The 17,859-nt window shown below is 54.9% G+C and overlaps 1 protein-coding gene across 3 annotated transcripts; it reads right to left on the bottom strand.

Moving 5' to 3' along the window:
• Positions 1–499: 499 nt before the first annotated feature.
• Pank4 (pantothenate kinase 4 (inactive)) lies at positions 500–16,855 on the bottom strand. 3 transcript variants are annotated; one of them, XM_020171454.2, is made up of 19 exons: positions 16,694–16,855; positions 12,628–12,710; positions 11,993–12,207; positions 11,502–11,685; positions 11,088–11,180; positions 10,564–10,717; positions 10,056–10,237; positions 9,356–9,437; positions 8,866–8,966; positions 6,526–6,681; positions 4,936–5,048; positions 4,633–4,720; positions 3,716–3,867; positions 2,922–2,977; positions 2,690–2,739; positions 2,087–2,191; positions 1,510–1,610; positions 1,328–1,396; positions 500–794 (listed from the first exon to the last, which is right to left on the bottom strand). In XM_020171454.2, the coding sequence occupies exons 1-19, from the start codon at positions 16,815–16,817 to the stop codon at positions 581–583; spliced, it is 2,322 nt and encodes a 773-aa protein (XP_020027043.1). In that variant the 5' UTR covers positions 16,818–16,855; the 3' UTR covers positions 500–580. The 3 variants fall into 3 exon arrangements, 2 of the variants coding, with proteins under 2 accessions (XP_020027043.1, XP_073937662.1); XR_002212872.2 differs by lacking the exons at positions 500–794; positions 1,328–1,396 and having other exon boundaries at positions 2,087–2,157; XM_074081561.1 differs by lacking the exons at positions 9,356–9,437; positions 10,564–10,717; positions 11,088–11,180; ... (2 more) ...; positions 12,628–12,710; positions 16,694–16,855 and having other exon boundaries at positions 10,056–10,194.
• Positions 16,856–17,859: the final 1,004 nt, after the last annotated feature.

The following is a 17,859-nucleotide window of genomic DNA, read 5'->3' as shown; positions in this document are numbered from 1 at the left end:
CAGGACTGCTACTCAGCAGCTTGCGCCATCCCTAGGAGCAGTGGGGACAGGAGGGGACACGGGCAGGCAAATACACCAGTTTGCTACTTCTGGGTCAGGAGGCTGGAGTGAGAAACACAAGGACTTAGGGACAGTACTGGGAGTATCTGGGGCCCAGCAGAGTTCCAGAGAGGCTGCAGATGAAAGCGTGGATCCTGTCTCCCTAGAGGAGTCAACTGAGATGCACCACAGACCTCACAGGGCTGCCCTGCCTGCCCAGTGGCACAGCTAAGACCATGCAACTCTGGCCCCTCTTCACTTGAGCTATGTGTCCAGACACTGCCCCACCAGAGATGTACACATCTATTCATATATTTATATATATGTATATATATATATATATATATATATAAAAGATTATTAACAGTTAAATACATTCCAATACGAGTGTCACATGGGACAACCTGCATCGGCTGGCCCGGTGCACGCGCCATCAGTCACAGAAGCACAGTATAAATACTCTGGTGTGGACTGTAGATTCCTTGTTCAGTAAAACATTCCTGATGAGTGATGGGGGCAGGTTCTGGTGGGAGCAGGCACCTCACTCAGCGGGCACTTCATACTTGAAGATGACGCTGAAGAGCCGGCCACCCAGCCGCTCAGCCAGCCAGGCGTTCTTGATCACGGCCAGCTTGAGGCTCTCGCAGCACAGCGCTGCATGGTAGTTGGTGTGAACAGCGCGGCCCATGCCCTCGATGACCACTAGATCAGCACCGCGCTCCTGCACCAGGACAGCCAGCCCCTGGTCCAGACGGCTTCGGGAAGGAAGGCAGCAGTGAGGTTGGGTGAGGGGCTGGCCATGGCCTGTACTGAGCACACTGGGTGGACACCAAGCCCTGCTTTCCTTGGAGGCAGTAACTGCCATGAACATGGCATGGGGAGTGCCCATGTGGGGGCTGACGTGGTGCCTGTCCAAGTCCAGCCTCCCAGCGGCTTGCCTCCTCCCACTTGGTCAAAGCTCTGCTTTGGACACTCCTGTTCATGCTAACTCCTTCCCAGAGAGTTCCACATCCTTCCTTACTGGTTACCAGTGGAATTCCTCTATGGCACAACTGGTACAGGAAGCACTGAACATAATTAACTGACTCATGGGGACTGGGGAGGCAGAGCTTCACACCCGTGTGGGGACACCTAGGCCTCAAGGTCAGGCAGGCTCTTAGAGCTGCACAGTGCAGCCGCCCGTCGGCCCCCACAGTCCCAAGGAAGATGGCTTCCCAGTTCTGTGGTCAGGGAATATAGTGGGCAACACTGGCTTCTGCTGCCCTGTAGAAAGGAAGGCCTGGGTTACCTGAGATCGAGACACGGGGAACTGGAGCCCGTCTGCACCAGCAGCAGCCTCTCCTCCCGGAGCGCAGAGCTGTGGAGTATAGGTGATCAGTGTCCTGTGAGGGCGTCTCGGGAACGCTCTTTACACAGCTCCCACAACCACTAGACTGCCCCCCCCGCTCTGCATGGCTGGCCAGCACCTACTGGATGATGGGGTCCATGGCCGCGATGTGCTCGGCCACGATGAGGGACTCACTGTAGGTCACATCGTTCAGGGCGGGGCCGGAGTTGCACGCCAGGATGACCTGCAGGGAGGCCCCAGGCTCTTAGTTTCAGGGCTGCTGCCTAGCATGGAGCAGCCTCGGTTCACCCAGGTTTCCCCTGGCTGGCCCCACCGCGTGGCCAGCTGCCCCAAGCAATCTCATGGCTCTGTGGCCTCTGGGAGAGAACAGGTGCATCAGGACATGGGCCAGGGCTGAGCTCAGAGTGTGCCCTCACCCTCCCCACCACTGTCCACCTCATGGATGAGGTATGACATCACATCTGTCCCCAGGTACCTTTCCAGGAGGCTGGGGTCAGCCCTGGGCTTAAGCAATTGGAGCCCAGGCTCTGAACGACAGCCCACACCGCAACAGGTCCGGCTCCCCGCCCAGCCCTGCCCACACCTACCTGCTGTGGATGCAGGAATTCTACCGCCACCAGAGGCCCACAGCAGCGCCAACCCCACCAAGAGTGGAGAAGCCCAGGGTAAGGGTCCCACCCACACGGCCTCTTCACTCACCTCCGTCCCTCTAAAGAGTAGCTCCCTGACAAAGGGGAAGACTCCCAAAATGATGTCTATTCCACTGTTATCTGCGAAAATTAAGGCACATTTATGAGGGGGCCCCTGTAAAACAAAACCAGGACGTTCAGTTGGGAACAGGTGCATCCAAGTGTTTCACACACCACCGCACTCCATGCCCCCGAGGGACTGGGCCCAGGGGCCTGAGGGTCCCAAGCACGGCAGGTGCTGGGGACAGGGCAGCCCGAGGGAGCCTGTGCCTGCTTCTTCCAGCATGGCAGGCCCAGAGGACTTTGGTGCTGAGGCCACCTGACCTGACTAGTGGTCACTGTAGGTCAGGCAAGGTACTGGCAATAGAACTCAGGGCCACAAGCATGCTAAGCAAGCACTTTTTCACTGAGTGTGCCTCCAGGTTGGGAGTGGGGACTTTTGACCTCAGACTCTAAGAGGCAGGAATGCCTGCTCTGCTGTGTCCCGGGCCTCCTAGGATAGCTCCACCCACCTCCCAGTGGCCTAATGTTCCTCAGTGACCACCTGCCTGGGCCTGGCCCCAAACTCTGGGTCTGTCTGTTCCCTGAGTGCATGGAAGGCAGCTCCACATACCTTTAATCTCTGGAGCCACTCGTTATAGGAATCCACAAGCCACGGCCGCTCTGCAGAGACAGGGGGACAGGAGTCAGGCAAATGCTGAGGAGATGCCACTGCAATGGCTTGGCTCATCTCTCCAGGGAGGTCCTCCCACTCCTGGAGCCACACGATGCTGGGCCCACTGCCCAACCTCTCCTACAGACACTGACCACTGCATGCAAGGTGCCAAAGCACAGGGACGTCATACCTTGTAATTTTCTCTTTGCTTCTTCAAACCCAAACTGGGACTCAGACTCGAGGACACTGCATGGAAGAGGAGGATACGAAGTTAAGCTCCTGACTCATGGCTATGTCATCCCCACCAGTTCCAGTGGTCAGCAAGACACAGAGGCCCCCTGAACACCGCTGAAGACAACAGCCAAGATTCTGAAGCTGAGTGTGAGCTCTCTAGAATGGCTGGGAGCTGTAGTGTCAGGCTCCTCCTATGACTGGCAGCCACAGGCACTGTCCCTGCTTGGTGAGTGCCACTCACACCACTCAGCCAAGCCTGGCAGCGAGGACCCTCCCCAAATGCCCTCAAACACAGTGTCCAAAACACACAAGTGGACCCAAGTGTGCCAAGGGGGCCTGAGACACCAGCATGCCCTGTTTGAAGGGCTGAGAGACCTGCCATGCGGCTTCTCCAGTAATTAAGGTAAATCAGGCCAGAAATGGCTTACTCTGAAGTCACCCTAATAGAGGGCACCTATGTGACTCAGGTACACACGCATCTCACATCAGGGCATGCTGAATTCCTTTCTCTACTGTATGTGAAAATGTGGACTTTGACCACGGAAAATATCAGTCTCAAATTTCAAATCTATGCCACTAGGCCTCCATTGCATCTGTCGGCACAGAGGGAGTGGCAGCCTGGAGCCCTGGGCAAAGCACAGTACCCCTTGCTGTCAAAGTGGGGCTGGTGCAGCCTATGGGTGGGACTGGCACATACAAGCCACAGGGCAAAAGGGAGGGGCCAGGCCGGGTAAAGGCAAGGACACCTACTCAGACACAGCCTTGGCACCCCAGTCGAACACATTTCCGGCCAGCAGCCCCTTCACGAGGGCCAGCTGCCGCTCCTCCCAACCTAGTGAGTCCAGGGAGCGTGTCACGTTCTGAAAGCACTTCAGTGCCAGGCCATTTTCTTTCTGCTTCACCTGTGGAAAAACACAAGCTGTCCATGACGAGCACAGATGTGCTGTCCCCACAGGGCCAAAGATGGGGGAGGCTTGCTGAGGACACAAGGGCGCTGACTGTCTCTCAGTACAACACTCCGTTGGGGGTTCAATATTCAGGCTTGACCCTTCCAGGTTGTGCCAGGTTAAAGTACTCCCTGATTCAGGGCAATGCACACATCTGCAAGACGCTGGGAAGGTGAGGCCCAGGAGTGCTTTGGGTCATGTGACTGCACAGTCCAGCAAAGGTAGAAGGGTAGAGGACATGACCCCAGGGTGCCACTGGCCAAACCTCAAAATCTTCAACACCAGAGCTCCCATCCCAGACATAGTTGTGCAGAAGTCGGTAGGGATATGGTGAGGGATGGCAGTAGACACAGGGGTCAAGGGGCCCGGTTCCTGGCAGACAGCCAGGCAGGCAGAAACTTCTCCTTCTCATGGCTGATGCCCTTGCAGACCCGAGGGGCACTCGGCTCCTCACACAGGCAGCTGTGCCTCTTGGTGGGCCTGCCCAGCCCCTCCTATCTGTTCCCCTTCCTCCTACCCCCAGATCCTCAGCAGAGCTGCCCACTGACACCTGGTCATTGCAGTTCCATGATTCAGGTCTGTGGCCACCATGGGCTCATGGTTGCTATCAGACGTGCAATGCCTAGGCAGGACAGGGTACTGCTTCACATACCACACCCTGGCCCTGGCCATTCGTCAGAGGCCTGGGAGGAAGCCCTGACCACAGCCTGCGGAGCTCACCTTGGAGTAGGGGTCTGGGAAGTTGAACTCATTCAAACAGTGCTCCCTCGTGTCCAGCAGGCTCCGAACAGTCAGTGTCCCATAAGCACTGGGGACAGAACCAGGGCATGGCTGAGTGTGACAGGCCTCACAGACTCCAGTAAAGCCCAGTGAGACTCTGGTGCATGGCCACAAGAGGCACAGAGGAGGCAGAGGGAACCACGTCATCTGGACCCTGCCAGGCCAGTGGGGGACCCCATGCTAACAGTGCGCTACTTCTCGGTGGCACAGAAGAGGTGGTCAGCTCAGGGATACAGCACTCACAAGGGCTGGTGTCGCAGTGTCTGCAGCTTGCTCCAGTATTTCTGCCGGAACTTCTCAGCCCTCTCAGCTGCATCCATGGACTCAGGCTGGCTGGCCACAGCACGCTTCACCACCTATCAACAGTAGGTGATCAGAGACTTCCTGCCTTGTCCCTAGGCAAATTTCCCCCAAGCAACCACAGGCCAATGGGGGGCTTGTGGGCCTGCCCAGCTGTGAAGCACAGCGTTGCACAGCAAGAGCCAAGGCCTCTGCAGAAATGATGGTGATAGCACATCTGCCTGGTGCTTTGCTATTTATGAGGGTTTTCCCCTTGCCATTCGCCCTGCCTCCACCCTGGGAGACAAAGCGGGGTTTCCCAGGCCTCAATGGGCAACTGAGAGGCACAAGGCTCAGATCTATGTCCTCAGATATGAGTGGCTCAGGGACTGAGGCTGGGTCCCTCACACAGGGCATGTCCAGTTATTCTCTGATGCTTTAGGGAGAGTGGGTGCTCCAACTATTGTTCCTAGGACCTTGAGCTGGAGTCAAATCCCTAAGCTCAGAGTTCAGCAGCTGCTGCTCCAACTCTGACCCCTGTGCCTCCCACAGGCAGCCATAAGCATGGTGCCTAGACTTGGTGCTGCCACCAGACAAAGTGCTGGTGTTGGAAAAGGTGAGAAAAACACAAGCCAAGCATGACATCTCCTGGAGCTCATGGGGACCATGGGGCAACCCTAACTGCTGTGCCTTCAGAGGTAGGCACTAAGGTTTGGACATAAAGTGTCCCCCAAAAAATCATGTACTGAAGGTACGTGGTCCCCCGTGCAAGCAGGGTTCAGAGGTGGGACTTTGGGGAAGTGATTAGATCATGAGCCTCTGCCTTCATCAATGGATTAATCTACTGATGGATCCAAAATGTAAACAGACGATTGGGAGATGGTGGATTTATTGTAAATGGGGCCTGGTTGGAGGAAGTATGTCACTTAGGAGTGTCATCTTGTCACTTAGGAGTGTCATCTTGTCACTTAGGAGTGTCATCTTGCCTTGCCCCCTTCCTGTCTCTCCCTCTCTGCTTCCTGGCAATAAATCCTTCCTCCTGTAAGTTGTTCCTGTCAGGTATTTTGTCACAGCAACAAAAAAACTGACCAACACAATCGGGTCCTGCAATTCCATTATGTGCAATTCCACTCGTGTCACAAGCAGAGAAATCGCTGGTATGATTGCACCTGCAATCCCCAGTCTTTGGGAAGCCAATGAGGACTGCGAGACCAGTCTGGGTTGTATCACCAAAATGCAGAGTAACCTACATAGTGGCTGGCTTTCTGCAGAGGCACAACAACCAGTGAAAGCATGTGGCATCTTATGAAAGCTGCCTAGCTGCCTAGCTGCCTATCGTCCTCCACTGCTCACCTGCTACAAGACCAGGAGACACGTTTTGCCTGAGGAACAGAGTTCCCCTCCCCATGTTCAAATCCAGCTCATGTGGCTTTTGGAAAGTATCATTCTGCCCTGCTCCACCTCATCTTTACCCTGCCAAGTCTCAGAACGGCCCAGGTGTTCCCAAGACAACCATTAGAGATACACAGGCCTCTCGCCGTGTTTCCCCCTCACCCCATCCAGGGCCTCCTCGAAGCAGGTCAGCCAGTACTTTCGGGCCAGAGCATCGTCAGTGAGATCCACTGTATCGGGCACATAGGAGGATGGGTCCAGAAGGAGGGGCAGGTTGACCAGGGGTCTCTCTAGTCGGTCCATCTCTAGCAGGTCAAACTGGGAGGACAAGGAGAGACAGATGGAAACATCACAGGTTTTCAGAAAGATCACATGTTCTGTTGTAAGCTTTAGTATTGTCTAGAAGAATGAAAGAGATCCCCACCTTCCTTGTCGCTGCACCACAGGTGTGACCCAAATTTGACATCCTGCAGCCCCCCAGCCCCCCAGCCCCCCAAGCCAGCGCCTTGGACTCATCCCCTGGCCTAGCAGTGGGGTGGATCTACTCTGAAAGACTTCAAGTCTGCTCTCACCAGCCCCCTGCATCACCCACACCCACCTCACACCACTGCCCCCTGGTGTCACTCCCATTTCCACAGCAGCCGTGGCTCCTGAGCTGACCTTCTGACTGCCCTGGTGCCAGCTCATACCACTTCCTCATGACACTCAGACCCCGAGCTGCTGCTCTGGTCCTGAACATGCGCCGTGTCTGCTACCCAGGGCTAAGAATCTGCAGTGTTCACAAAGTGCCTGATGCAGTCTTGTCCCCACCATGAGCCCACACATCTCTTGTCCCTGCCCTGTCCTCCTCTCCTCATGCAGGCTCTGTCTGCAAAGTGCTGCAGGGCTGCTCATTGCACACTGGCCCCAAGTTATACTTCACAGCCACCAGCACCAAGCACACGAGTGTTTCTGGAATGATCACTTGCCCCACTGGCTGCTGCTTCAAATTGGGAGGAGCTGAAGGAGTGTGTGCACAGTGGCTGGGGGCTCAGCAGCATGCTGAATGCAGTAAGCAGCTGCTCCAGGGCCAGAGGAAACATCAAGGGACACAGCACAGCCAAAAGTGACAGTGTGACCTCAGTTCCAGGGGCCATCTCATATTGCCCTCAGGTGGCTACTGGCCATGTCACAAACCTGGATCTGGGCCCTTCTCTGCACTCTGAGCAGGATCACTTGGACAGTAAGACCCACAGGGGGAGACTCTTGTGAAATATGGAAACACCTCTGTGAGGCAGGAGTTGATCAAGAGAGAACTGGAATTTCCAAACTGATGAAAGACGTACAGGAGTTACCTGTGTTAACCATTAATTAACTACACCATTAACTTCTACCGTGTTTTCCTTCCACTTTGCATGCCTCATGGTCTTTAAAGGCTCTGCCAGCTTTCCTGGCAAAAGGGCTTCAAACCTTAGCTCTGCCTCTTTGGCAATGAAAAGCTCAAAGAGAAGCCTGGTACCTACACATCTGTCAGCCTGTGCCTCTGTGGCAAGCCTCACAGCGAGTGCAGAGCTGCACGGATCCCAAGGGGCTGGGTGCAGAGCCAGCTTCAGATGCCACACTGGCGTTGCTCTCTGTCCTGGGAAAGCAGCCTGTACCTACTTCAGCACTGATAAAAGGGCCTTTGCCCATGGCATTATTTTACTCCAGAATCTAAGGAGCATGCATCCAAGCAGCCACTTGACAGATTAGAAACTGAGGCTGGAAGATAGTAAGCCCCATTTCTGAGTGGCAGTTCTTGCCTGCACCTGTTCCACAGGAAGGACAGGTATGCAGAAGGTGTGGCAGGACTACCCTACATCAGCCAGGGAGAGCTGCTTCCCTCAGAACTAGCAGCAGCCTCACTTGACCAGCTGCCTTCGCCATTCCAACCTGCTCTTCCCCAATGTGCACAGTTCCTGGTAATTCTGAGCTACACAAGTCAGGTGCCAACTGGGATACGCTGTCATTTAGCCTCACAGCCGGTGAAATGACGATTCCCAACACAGTGGACACCTGGCTGGCAAAGGCCGGGTGGGCTCTAACCCAGGAACGTGGGCATGTGTCTCCTTGCCCACCAGCCTAACAGCACTTGGCCCACCACAGGCTAGGGCAAGTCCAAAGTCCAGACACAGAGGGCCTCACTCAATACAGACTTAAGGAATGGCTGGCACCATTCCCTACCAACACGAAATCATCAACAGAGAACGCAGACCAAGGGAAGGAGGCCACAGTTACTGCAGATCTGCTGCGAACCTGCTCTGCAAGCTTGGGGAGAAGCCTTCCGCCCTCTGGCCCCAGTGCTCTTGTGCTAGAGGGGCTGGACTGCACAGCCCTAGGCTCCTACTGGCAGCTATAGAAAGTAAGACCTAGTGTGTGGTCAGACTAAAACCATCTGTGTGGTGAGCCCCACAGCAGCAAGGGGCTTTTCTCAGGAATGAAAGAAGGTGCCCGTGCAGGCTGCTCATACAGGCCACTACTCACTGTGCCGCTCCTTGCCCGCTGTGTAGGGCACAGCTCCGGTGACGTGCTCATCAGCCCAGAGCTGCCTGCATAGTTCTCACCCCAGCTGTACTGGTTAGGATCTGGAAAAACGAGAAGCTGGTCACCGTGTCAGCCTCGCCTTTGATTTAAAAGGGGAAAGTGGGGGAGGAAAAGGGATAAATCATTTGTCTATTTAAACACTAAAAATACCAATTCTTTAAAAAAAAAAAAAAAAAAAGCAATACACATGGGCTGGAGGTGCAGTCTAGGGATAGAGCACTTGCCTAGCATGAGTGGGGCCCTGGGTTCCATCCTCAGCACTTATAGAAGAGAAAACAAAAAACAAAAACAAAAACCCATTCTTGTGGTTTCCTGAGGCATCTCTCCACCCTCCCCCAGGCCCTCTACCCCCACTGCCCTGACCTGGAACACAGGCCCCAGACCTGCATAGCTGCCACTGCTCAGGGGTGCACTGTGACACTCTACTTACTGTCTTGCTCGGCTCCTTTCAAAAATGCCCCAATGGCTCCCAGGTAGCCTTCATGTCTCAGGAACAGTGCCTGGACTTCTCCCTGCCGTGGCCAAGCCCACAGGTAGCTGATCAGCACTAGCAGCCTCAGCCTCTGAAAAATCGCTCACATACACTTCCCTGGGGACTGGACCCAAGTACCAGAGGACAAACTGATATCTAAATGACAGGAAAGTTTCTTGTAGGAAATTACTCCCACCCAGCTGCCCTGGCCCGTGCCAGGCTGCTTGTGCAGGGCACCTCCACAGAGCTGGCACTGCCCCATCTCACATGCTAGTCTGCAGCTTCTGGGCAGACCCCAGGCACCTCGGGCCCAGGTGAGGCTCTTATCAGTGAGGGACAGTCCTAGACTGCCCGTTAGCAGTAATGTGCTCACTCTCAATATGCAGAATGCCTAGAATTGGCCAGAGGGAAGGGACAGACTCAGGGAGGTTTAGGCAGGTGGCCACTAGGCCTCTTGGGAGCCTGTCCTCACAGGAAGCCCAGCTGCCAGAGATGGCGAATGTACCCTCTTCCCAGCTCCTCATACATAGTGCCCCTTTGGTCTGCTATGGATTCTGGCTGGGGTGTGCCATTTTTGGAGCTATTAGGGGGTGTTAGAGCAACGGGGATAAAGCAAGCTCCGAGCTGTGCCCTGGGAGAGGACGTGGGTCACAGTCACCTTGGAGAAGAAGTTGATGCTGTAAGTGATGGTGCGCATGGTCACAGGGTGGCCCCGGATGAAGAAGCCTCCGAAGTACACCCTGTCCAGGCTGTGGAGCTTGGCATAGAGGCAAGCGAGCTGCCCGATGTCATTGCTGATCATGTGCAGTAAACTCTTGGCCATGTCTTCTTTGGAGAACTCTGGGAGGGAGACACAGAGCCCAGGGCGTGACGTTAGCACCGGGGCTGGGGAAGGCAGGGCTCTGAGGGTGTGAGACTCAGTCCTGAGTGTCAGGACTTGTTTTCAAGGGGAAAGAAACAAACCACTTTTCCTAATTCGTATTTCCTCAGAAACAAAGATTGTTAGAACTTGTTTGCCGAGCTCTAGTGAGCACTAAGCAGGCTTGCTGCAAGTATGGTGTGTGCGAGTGGCTCCAGAGCAACCGGAGACCTCATCTCTTCACATCACTGGGCTACACCCAGGTCATCATAAGTCCCTCCATTTGGGGCAGAGGCCTGGCAGGTACCTCTGTCGGCAGTGGCCGACTTCCCAAAGCTGCTTGCGATGAGGTTGCCGCTCAGCCCCAGGGTCTGGTGGGCCCCGCCATAGATGTCTTGCACCAGCATGTCCACATTGGCGTGCTGGCCCCTGGAGGCCAGGTGCAGCAGCTCATCGAACTTCTGTAGGGGCAGAGCAGAGTGGTGAGGTGCCAAGCAGCAGGTGAGATCCCCACTAACCTGGAAACCAAGTTCTTAAAGGGAAGCAAGCTGGGCCGGCCAGGAGCAAACAGCCCTGCCTTAGCACATGGGACCAGAGACAGTAAGGTGAATTGGAAGCCGCAGGTCACCTAACCAGTGGTACTTGGGCAGCTTGGACCCATTCTCCAGAGTGCAAGCAGCTCAACTATGGGGTCCCGAGGCTGTACACAGAGTCAGAGCAAAGGCCTTGAAAAAGCCTTGTTACAGTAACCTAGCTATAGCCCTTCCTGAGAGACCCTGGAAAGCAGAGGTTTCTGCAGACCAGAAGCCCCTTCTGCAACTGCTGGAATACCTTTGTTTTGGTGAGCAGCGCCCCAAGCCCCCAGAAGGTGCCACCTCCAATGGAGCTGCCTCCGATCCACTCGAACCTGTCTTCCGTCTCCACCTGGGGCAGAGCCAGGGCAGGTGAGTCAGCAAGCGGCTGTCAGTCATAGAGGCCACAAGGAGCACAATGGTCAGTCATCCCCCACCCCCTCCCCAAGAGCTGCCACGGGGGAGCACTCTCCAAGGCTGCGTCTAGGTGGCACTGATGCTGGTAACAGGACCCGGATGTCCCTCCAACAATGGCTCTGTGGGCTGGAGGCCTCATCTTCATGAAATGTGTCAGGTCTGTCCCTGTGCCTGGCACTGGTGCTGACATCAGCTCCAACACAGCATGTATAATGAGCGGCTGAGTCACTTGCTTATCTGTCCTGCAGAGTCTCACCTTCACGATGGAGACGCCAGAGCCGATGTTGACCAGGAGGTATGGGAAGATGTTGGGGTGATTTGTCTGAAATCGGAACTCAGGGTTGGAGTCTTTCTGATACATGAAGGCCTCGTGAGGGATGTTCTTCAACACAAAGTTACACCCCTTTATCAAGCAGGTCATCACGTCTTCTTTGTCCACTCTGGAAGGGAAAAAGCCCAGCCACTTGGAGCAGTCCCAGCCCCAAAGGAGACAAACCATGGAGCAACTGGAGGTGATGGTGAAAAGCAGCCAGGCTATGCCTAAGGTCCACCTGGATATGCTGCCCCCTGGCAAGCTGGACACTGGCTTCTCAATTTGACAGCTCTGCCTTCAGCAGCAACCCCTGCCATGGCCCCACTCACATACAGCACCAGAAACTGCACAGAGGGTCCAGTTCCACCTGTCCACACCACACCCACAGCAGCCAGCATGAGGCTGCGTGTCTTCCCTTCTCGGCCCCCACTTACTTCAGCTGCAGCTTCTCCTCAATGAGGTCCTTGAACTTGTATGCCCCGCCCCCTGTTGCTTGGATGACCTTTGTCTCTGTGTTGACCAGGTGGTCTTTGATGAAGTCCAGGCAGGCTTCGATATAGGTATTCTCAAACTTGATGAAATGCAGACGAGCTGTGATCTCTTCCTGAACCGAGATCTCGTAAGGTGGCTCGTGGTCCTGCTCTGTGTCCTAGAAATAAGTTGGGAAGTCTGCATGGGGTATGGAGGCAACAAACCCATCTGGTTGTGAGAACCCCAACCCCAGTGTGTTGGCAATTGCGTCATCCATAAAATACAAATAATGCTGATGTCAACTTGGGACCCAAGGCAGAGTCCTTGGGCAGGGTGGGGGTGAGGGGAGTATCTGAGACCTGAAAAACCCAAGCTGGGAAGAATAATTTCCAAGGAGTGGGGACGAGGAGCTATTCCTATAAAGGTTGGAAGGGAAACTGAGCAAAGGAAGGTCATCAGTATTAGAGATGATGTATATGAGCAGCAGAAGGACAACAAATGAAAAGTGACAACGCCAAGTCCAAGGCCACAGAGAAGTGATCACTCTTCACTGTAGAACCATCCACACATGTGGCCACCTGCCTGCCATGAAGCTCACCTTTCCTGGGTAGTCAAAAGACCTCACTTTGGCCACTTTGTGCTGCACTGTTGAATAGTAGGCCAGCTTGGTTAAGGATCCACCTACAAGGGGAAGACACAAACCGAGCAAAATTCAGAACCGGGATGAAGATCTGGAGATCCGTCCTCCGAGGAGCTCTCTGGGGAATTTCAATACTTCAGTGCACGGCCTCTTCCTCGAGGACTGGAATCTCTGTGGACAAGGCGTTTGTTGCTATGTGAACTTAAAATCCCTGTGGGCACAAAACAGAGGAAGGAAGAAATGAACCATCAAATTAGAACACCTCTTCCTTTAGAAGTTCTGTTTTCCCTCAAGTCCCTAGCCACCCTGAGTTCAAGATTTCCCTCCTGCATGCACAAAATCCTACAGCAGAAAGGCAGACATCCTGCATCCTGTGCAAGTGCTCTGATCTTGACAGTGACCCAAAGAAATGAGCTAAGGCATCCAGAAGGTTTTCACTTAAAGAAATGCAAGGTCAGCCACCCATCACGACAAGTGGGGCAGGCAGAACACAGAGCATCTTCTCAGGTGCACAGAGAGCAGCAAGTGGCTTTCATTAATAGGTAAGGACTAGGGCCAGAAAACAGCTCTTGCCCCTCAGGGTGCTCTGAGCTGGTGGTGAGCTCCAGTAAAGGCAAGAAGCCTGTTTGCCTGAGACACACTTCAGAAAAAGCTACCAGGAGTCCCTGAGGAGGCATTGCCAGAGATAAGTCAGGGCAGGCCTTCCAGGCAGAGAAAAGGCACTTTTGGAGCTACAGCTGTATTCACAAATTCAGAGTCCCTCCAATGACAGACAGGAAAAACAGAAAGGTCAGAACTATGAAAAGACTTCAACAAACTGCTTTTCTCACATGGCCTGACAGGAACAAGGCAAAAATCTTTCACTAGGACAGTGAGAAGGCTACAGTTATTTTTCTACAAGGTTGTTTTGTGAGAAAATACCAAGAGAATACATGAGAGCAGAACTCAGGTCTGCACACAGATTTGGAAACATAAGTGTCTAAAGGCAAAGTGCTCCAACTTAATAAAATCAAGCCACCTTTTCTGAGATCTACGGCAGCCTGTCCCATCTGAGCTCCCTGCCTGACAGTCTAGTAGCCTTGTTTGTCAGGCCGTAGACAGACCCATGTTTGGCTTAGTGAACATGTCCCAGGTTTAATCTCATTCCCTGGCCCATGGTCGCCCTAAGCCTCTGGATCCCTCCTCTATGCCCCCAATCCTGGCCTGTACCCAGGGTCTCACTAAATGCTTGTTGTCCAATTCCCCTTTTTGAATAAATCTTTTCCTAAGAAGATACATGCTCCAAAGGGGCATGAAGATGGATTTTAAGAGACTCACCAGAAGTTACTACAGACAAACTCCCAGGTCACAGAACCTTTAACTCATGCCTAAAATAGATGCTGGGGTTTGGGGTGGGAAGGGGGTGGGGTGGGGGAAGTTGCCAGTGGGGCGGGCAGAATGGTTTCTGTAACACCTCCACAATGTCCAGCCTTGAGAAGTCTGTCAGCTGAGCACCTGTGGCTCATGCCTATAATCCTAGCCATTTGGGAGGTTGACATCAGGAGGATCAAAATTCAAGGCCAGCCGAGACAAATAGTTCAAGAGACCCCCCCATCTCCAAAATTACCAGAGCAAAATGAACTGTAGGTGTGGCTTAAGCCGTAAAGCACGTGATTTGCAAGTGCGAAGCCCTGAGTTCAAACCCCAGTCCCACCAAAAAAAAATCAGTCAAGATGAAGCTGTAGCTGCCTGCTCCCCACCAGACAGGGAGCAGATGTGGCCAGGGGTCCCTGTCTGACAAGTGCTGACGCACAGCAAAGCTGGCTAGGCACATTCTCTGTGGCCTCTGGGAGCTAGCCCTCTCTGCTCTGAGGCTTGAAGTGACCCGATGACTTGGGGGGTGGGGCTTCCCAGAGGTGCAGTCACCTGCCCGACACCAGGCCCAGGCGCCATTCTTCTGCTACTTTCTCTTGCCTTGTCTTTCCACTTTGGACACCAAGGAAGGGCAGGCAACCTGGTACACACCACTGCCCTGGGACCCCTTCCTTCCCAATGGGACCCTCCCCACCGCTTGCAGAAACCTGAAGTCAGGTCAGAGCTTCCAGTATGTTTTGATAAACAAAATGTCCCTAGTGCTTTCAAAGAAGTCAATCAACCCAGCTGACATCAGTGTCCCCATATGAAAGAGAAAAAGGGCTCGCCAAGAATACAAAGTAGGTGCAGTTTCCTGGATCCAGAGACTTGGGTAAGGGAAGAGGAAATGGGAGAAGGCTCTTTTTAAACAACGCTGCTGACAAGCACACTGGCTTTGTGGATGCCTGTGTGCCTGGTCTGAGGATCCCCACCCTGAGCTATGACCTTCCATCAGCTGCAGCAACAAAAGGCCTGTCCTCACCAACAATAAGTATATCCTTTTAAGACCCAGACCCAGGGGGAGCTTTCAGGGGAAGTAAATACTAAAAATATCCCAGCAGTGTCCTTTTGCCAAGAAACCCCCTGGAGAGTAGGCCCATGCTCCAGAACCCTTAAGGACTAGGGCAGCCTTCCCACCACAGCTTGGCTCTGTGGCTATTTGTTTGTTGGCCTCTAGGGCTCCATTTCCCTGGCTGTCCCCTAGGTGTCAGTCAATGTGACTGCCTTTCAGATACATTTAGTTTTGACTTGCTCCCACGAAACAGAACCCCTATGCATAAGGGGACAGGAGAAAGCACACACCCTTTCAATCCATGTGCCTCACTGTGGTGAAGGTCTCAGAAGCCTGGGGGAAGGGCTGCCTCTGGAGAGGTCTGGCTGTGGACAGTACCCACCCCCTCCACCCAGCCTGCAAGCTCACCACCTCCAGACTGACATTAGAAGTCACCAATCTGTCAGGTGTTTCTCCAAAAAGCTTCTCATGTGCAATCTCACCTGCCACCAGGCCAAGCCCCCCAAAAGCACCACCGGTGATGCCACTGCAAGGTGGGATCTCATCATTACCGGCTTCCCAGAAGGGTACACTCCTGCCGGGATGGGGGATTTCAGACACATGAGGGCAGGGAATGCATTCAATGTCCAAGAGGCAAACAGCAGAGGAGACCAGCCTGCCACTGCCCAACTCTGCCAAGGAGGCCAGAAGGAGTCTGTAGCACACCCATTCATTCAAGAGGATGCCCAGAGACAGAAGGCTCTCCTGGGGCTTCACGTCCCCCGCTGGCATCAACCTGCGCACAGGCTAACAGCTTGCAGGAGACCGACGCAAGGCCCCCTAGGAATCCACCCAACCTGAAACAGACGGAGGAGCAGAATGGGTGAGAGTTGGCCGGTTCCCATCCGGGTGACCGTGAGCCACTCCTGAGTGTCTTAAGTGTCCCTATCTGCAAAACGGGCGATGCCAGCACCCCCTCAGGGGCTTGCTGGGAGGTGTGCGGGAGCCCAGCGTGGGAGGAGTGTAGGACAGGCCTCCTGCGGGTCAATACTTAGGCCAGCAACCACCAGGCCCGCAGGAGAAGGTGGCTCGAAGGTCTGGCGAAGCCTGAGGAGGCGGAAGGTATACAGGCCCCCCAAGACCCCGAGAAGACGCGGTCGGGGTGGAGGGGAGGCTTTTCATCCAGAGCGCGGCGCGAGTTCCCAGGTCTCGCGTCCACATCGGGTGGACTCCCGCCAGCTGTCAACTGTCGAGGGAGCCGGGCTCGCGCGCACTGGGCTGCGGAAGGGCTGTGCCGAGAGCCGTAGCCGGCCAGGCTTTGGGGTCTTTCCCGAAGAACATGTCCCCAGCCGTGCCTTCTGAGGCGCCCCCAACCTCCGGCTGTGGCCGAGAGGACTACGAGTCCCGGCATTCCTCGCTTTGCCCGCCCAGTGCCTGCCGGGAACTGTAGTCCTGCTGCTCCTCACTAACCCAAGCAGGAGGGCCCCGAGGACTACAAGTCCCGTGGGGCAGTGCGGCGACCCGTGGGGCTGCGCGAGCGGCCCGCGCCCCCGCCCTTCGTCCTTCCCGCCGCCCCCGCTCACCGCCCGCCGCCCGCGCCGCCGCTCGGGTCTCCCGCTCCAGAGCCCGGCCCGCGACTACCTATATCGATGGCGAAGCGCTTGGCGTTCTCCAGATTGCGGAAGATTTCATCGGGGGGCAGCGTGATGCTCTTGTCCAGGCTGTCCCCGCTGCTCCCGCCGCCGCTCGCTCCACACTCCGCCATTTTGAAAGTGCCCGGCCACCCTCATCAGCCATGGAGATATATGCGCATATATTTGACTGCTAAACGCCCCGCGCGCATATATTATGCTAATGAGCCCCGCCCCCGCCCCGCCTCTCTCCGCTTGAGGGCCGGCTCCCGCCTGTGCAGGACTAGGGCTGGGGACACCCGGACTGTGGAGGAGTGGGCTGTTAATCCCCCAGAGGTGGCGCATCAACACAGAACATCTGGAATGTTTTTGTTCCTTCGCGGAGCTGGCCAGATGTTAGACCTAGTGTTCTGAGCCCTCTTCCAGGAGGCCCCCTGGGTCTGGTACTTGCTGCTGTGAACTTTGCCCTGCAAACTGCGGAATGTCATCCGTGTTCCCCAGGAACGTGGACTTTCAGTGTTAAGATTCTCATGCAAACTGGAGGAGTTGAGGACCCTGCACTCAAGGAGTCCCCAGCCCCGTGTGTCATGCACCTGCAGTTGGGGGAGTTGTGCACTTGAACGGCAGTCTGCAGAGTGCAGGGCGAAAGGAGTGGAGGCTGCCTGGAAGAGGACACCTTCTGGCAAGACAGGGATTCTGGAAGGCTGCAGGGAACAAGCTAAGGAAGCAACCCATGAAGAACGGCGGTATAAGTGGGGGCAGGGCAGGGTTCCAGGGTCAGTCATACATAGAGCCTTGGCTGGCTGGAGCCCCTTGAGAAAGACATGTCTTCCAGAAGCCCTGGGCAATTTGGAAAAGAGCCCAGTGTTGGAGTCAGACAACATACCCTTTAGCACCTGCCTCTTTGGTGACTCTGGGCAGGTCATTTAGTGTCTGGCCCTTAGCTTTTGTCTGCAAGCTGAGGATGTCACTAGGTGCCTGGCAGGTTCCTGAGGGCACAGACTCCCAGCTCAGCATGTCAGGCAAAGCTTCAGGGAGGAGACAGCCTCCCCTGTGCCTTCCTAGGGCATGGGTATACTGCTCTGTGTGGGTGAGCCCACTGCTGGCAGGCAGGTCTGCTCCCGAGAGTGAGGACCTCACAGCTCAGACTCTGGCATCAGGGTGTGCCTGGCCACA

This window comes from Castor canadensis, chromosome 7 (genome assembly GCF_047511655.1).
Source record: "Castor canadensis chromosome 7, mCasCan1.hap1v2, whole genome shotgun sequence".
NCBI classification, from domain to species: Eukaryota; Metazoa; Chordata; class Mammalia; order Rodentia; family Castoridae; genus Castor; species Castor canadensis.
The sequence above is the reverse complement of the archived record's forward strand: the minus strand, read 5'-3'. Positions and strand labels throughout refer to the sequence as shown.

Bases quoted from the DNA above. Each gene is read 5' to 3' on its own strand.
- Pank4 (XM_020171454.2), bottom strand. From the start codon at position 16,817: ATGGCGGAGTGTGGAGCGAGCGGCGGCGGGAGCAGCGGGGACAGCCTG. The intron at 11,181-11,501 runs GTGAGACTCTGC...GCTCTGCCCCAG, and splicing joins CTGGCGTCTCCATCGTGAAG to GTGGAGACGGAAGACAGGTT. The intron at 2,978-3,715 runs GTAGGTGTCCTT...TCTTCCATGCAG, and splicing joins GGTGCCAAGGCTGTGTCTGA to TGTCCTCGAGTCTGAGTCCC.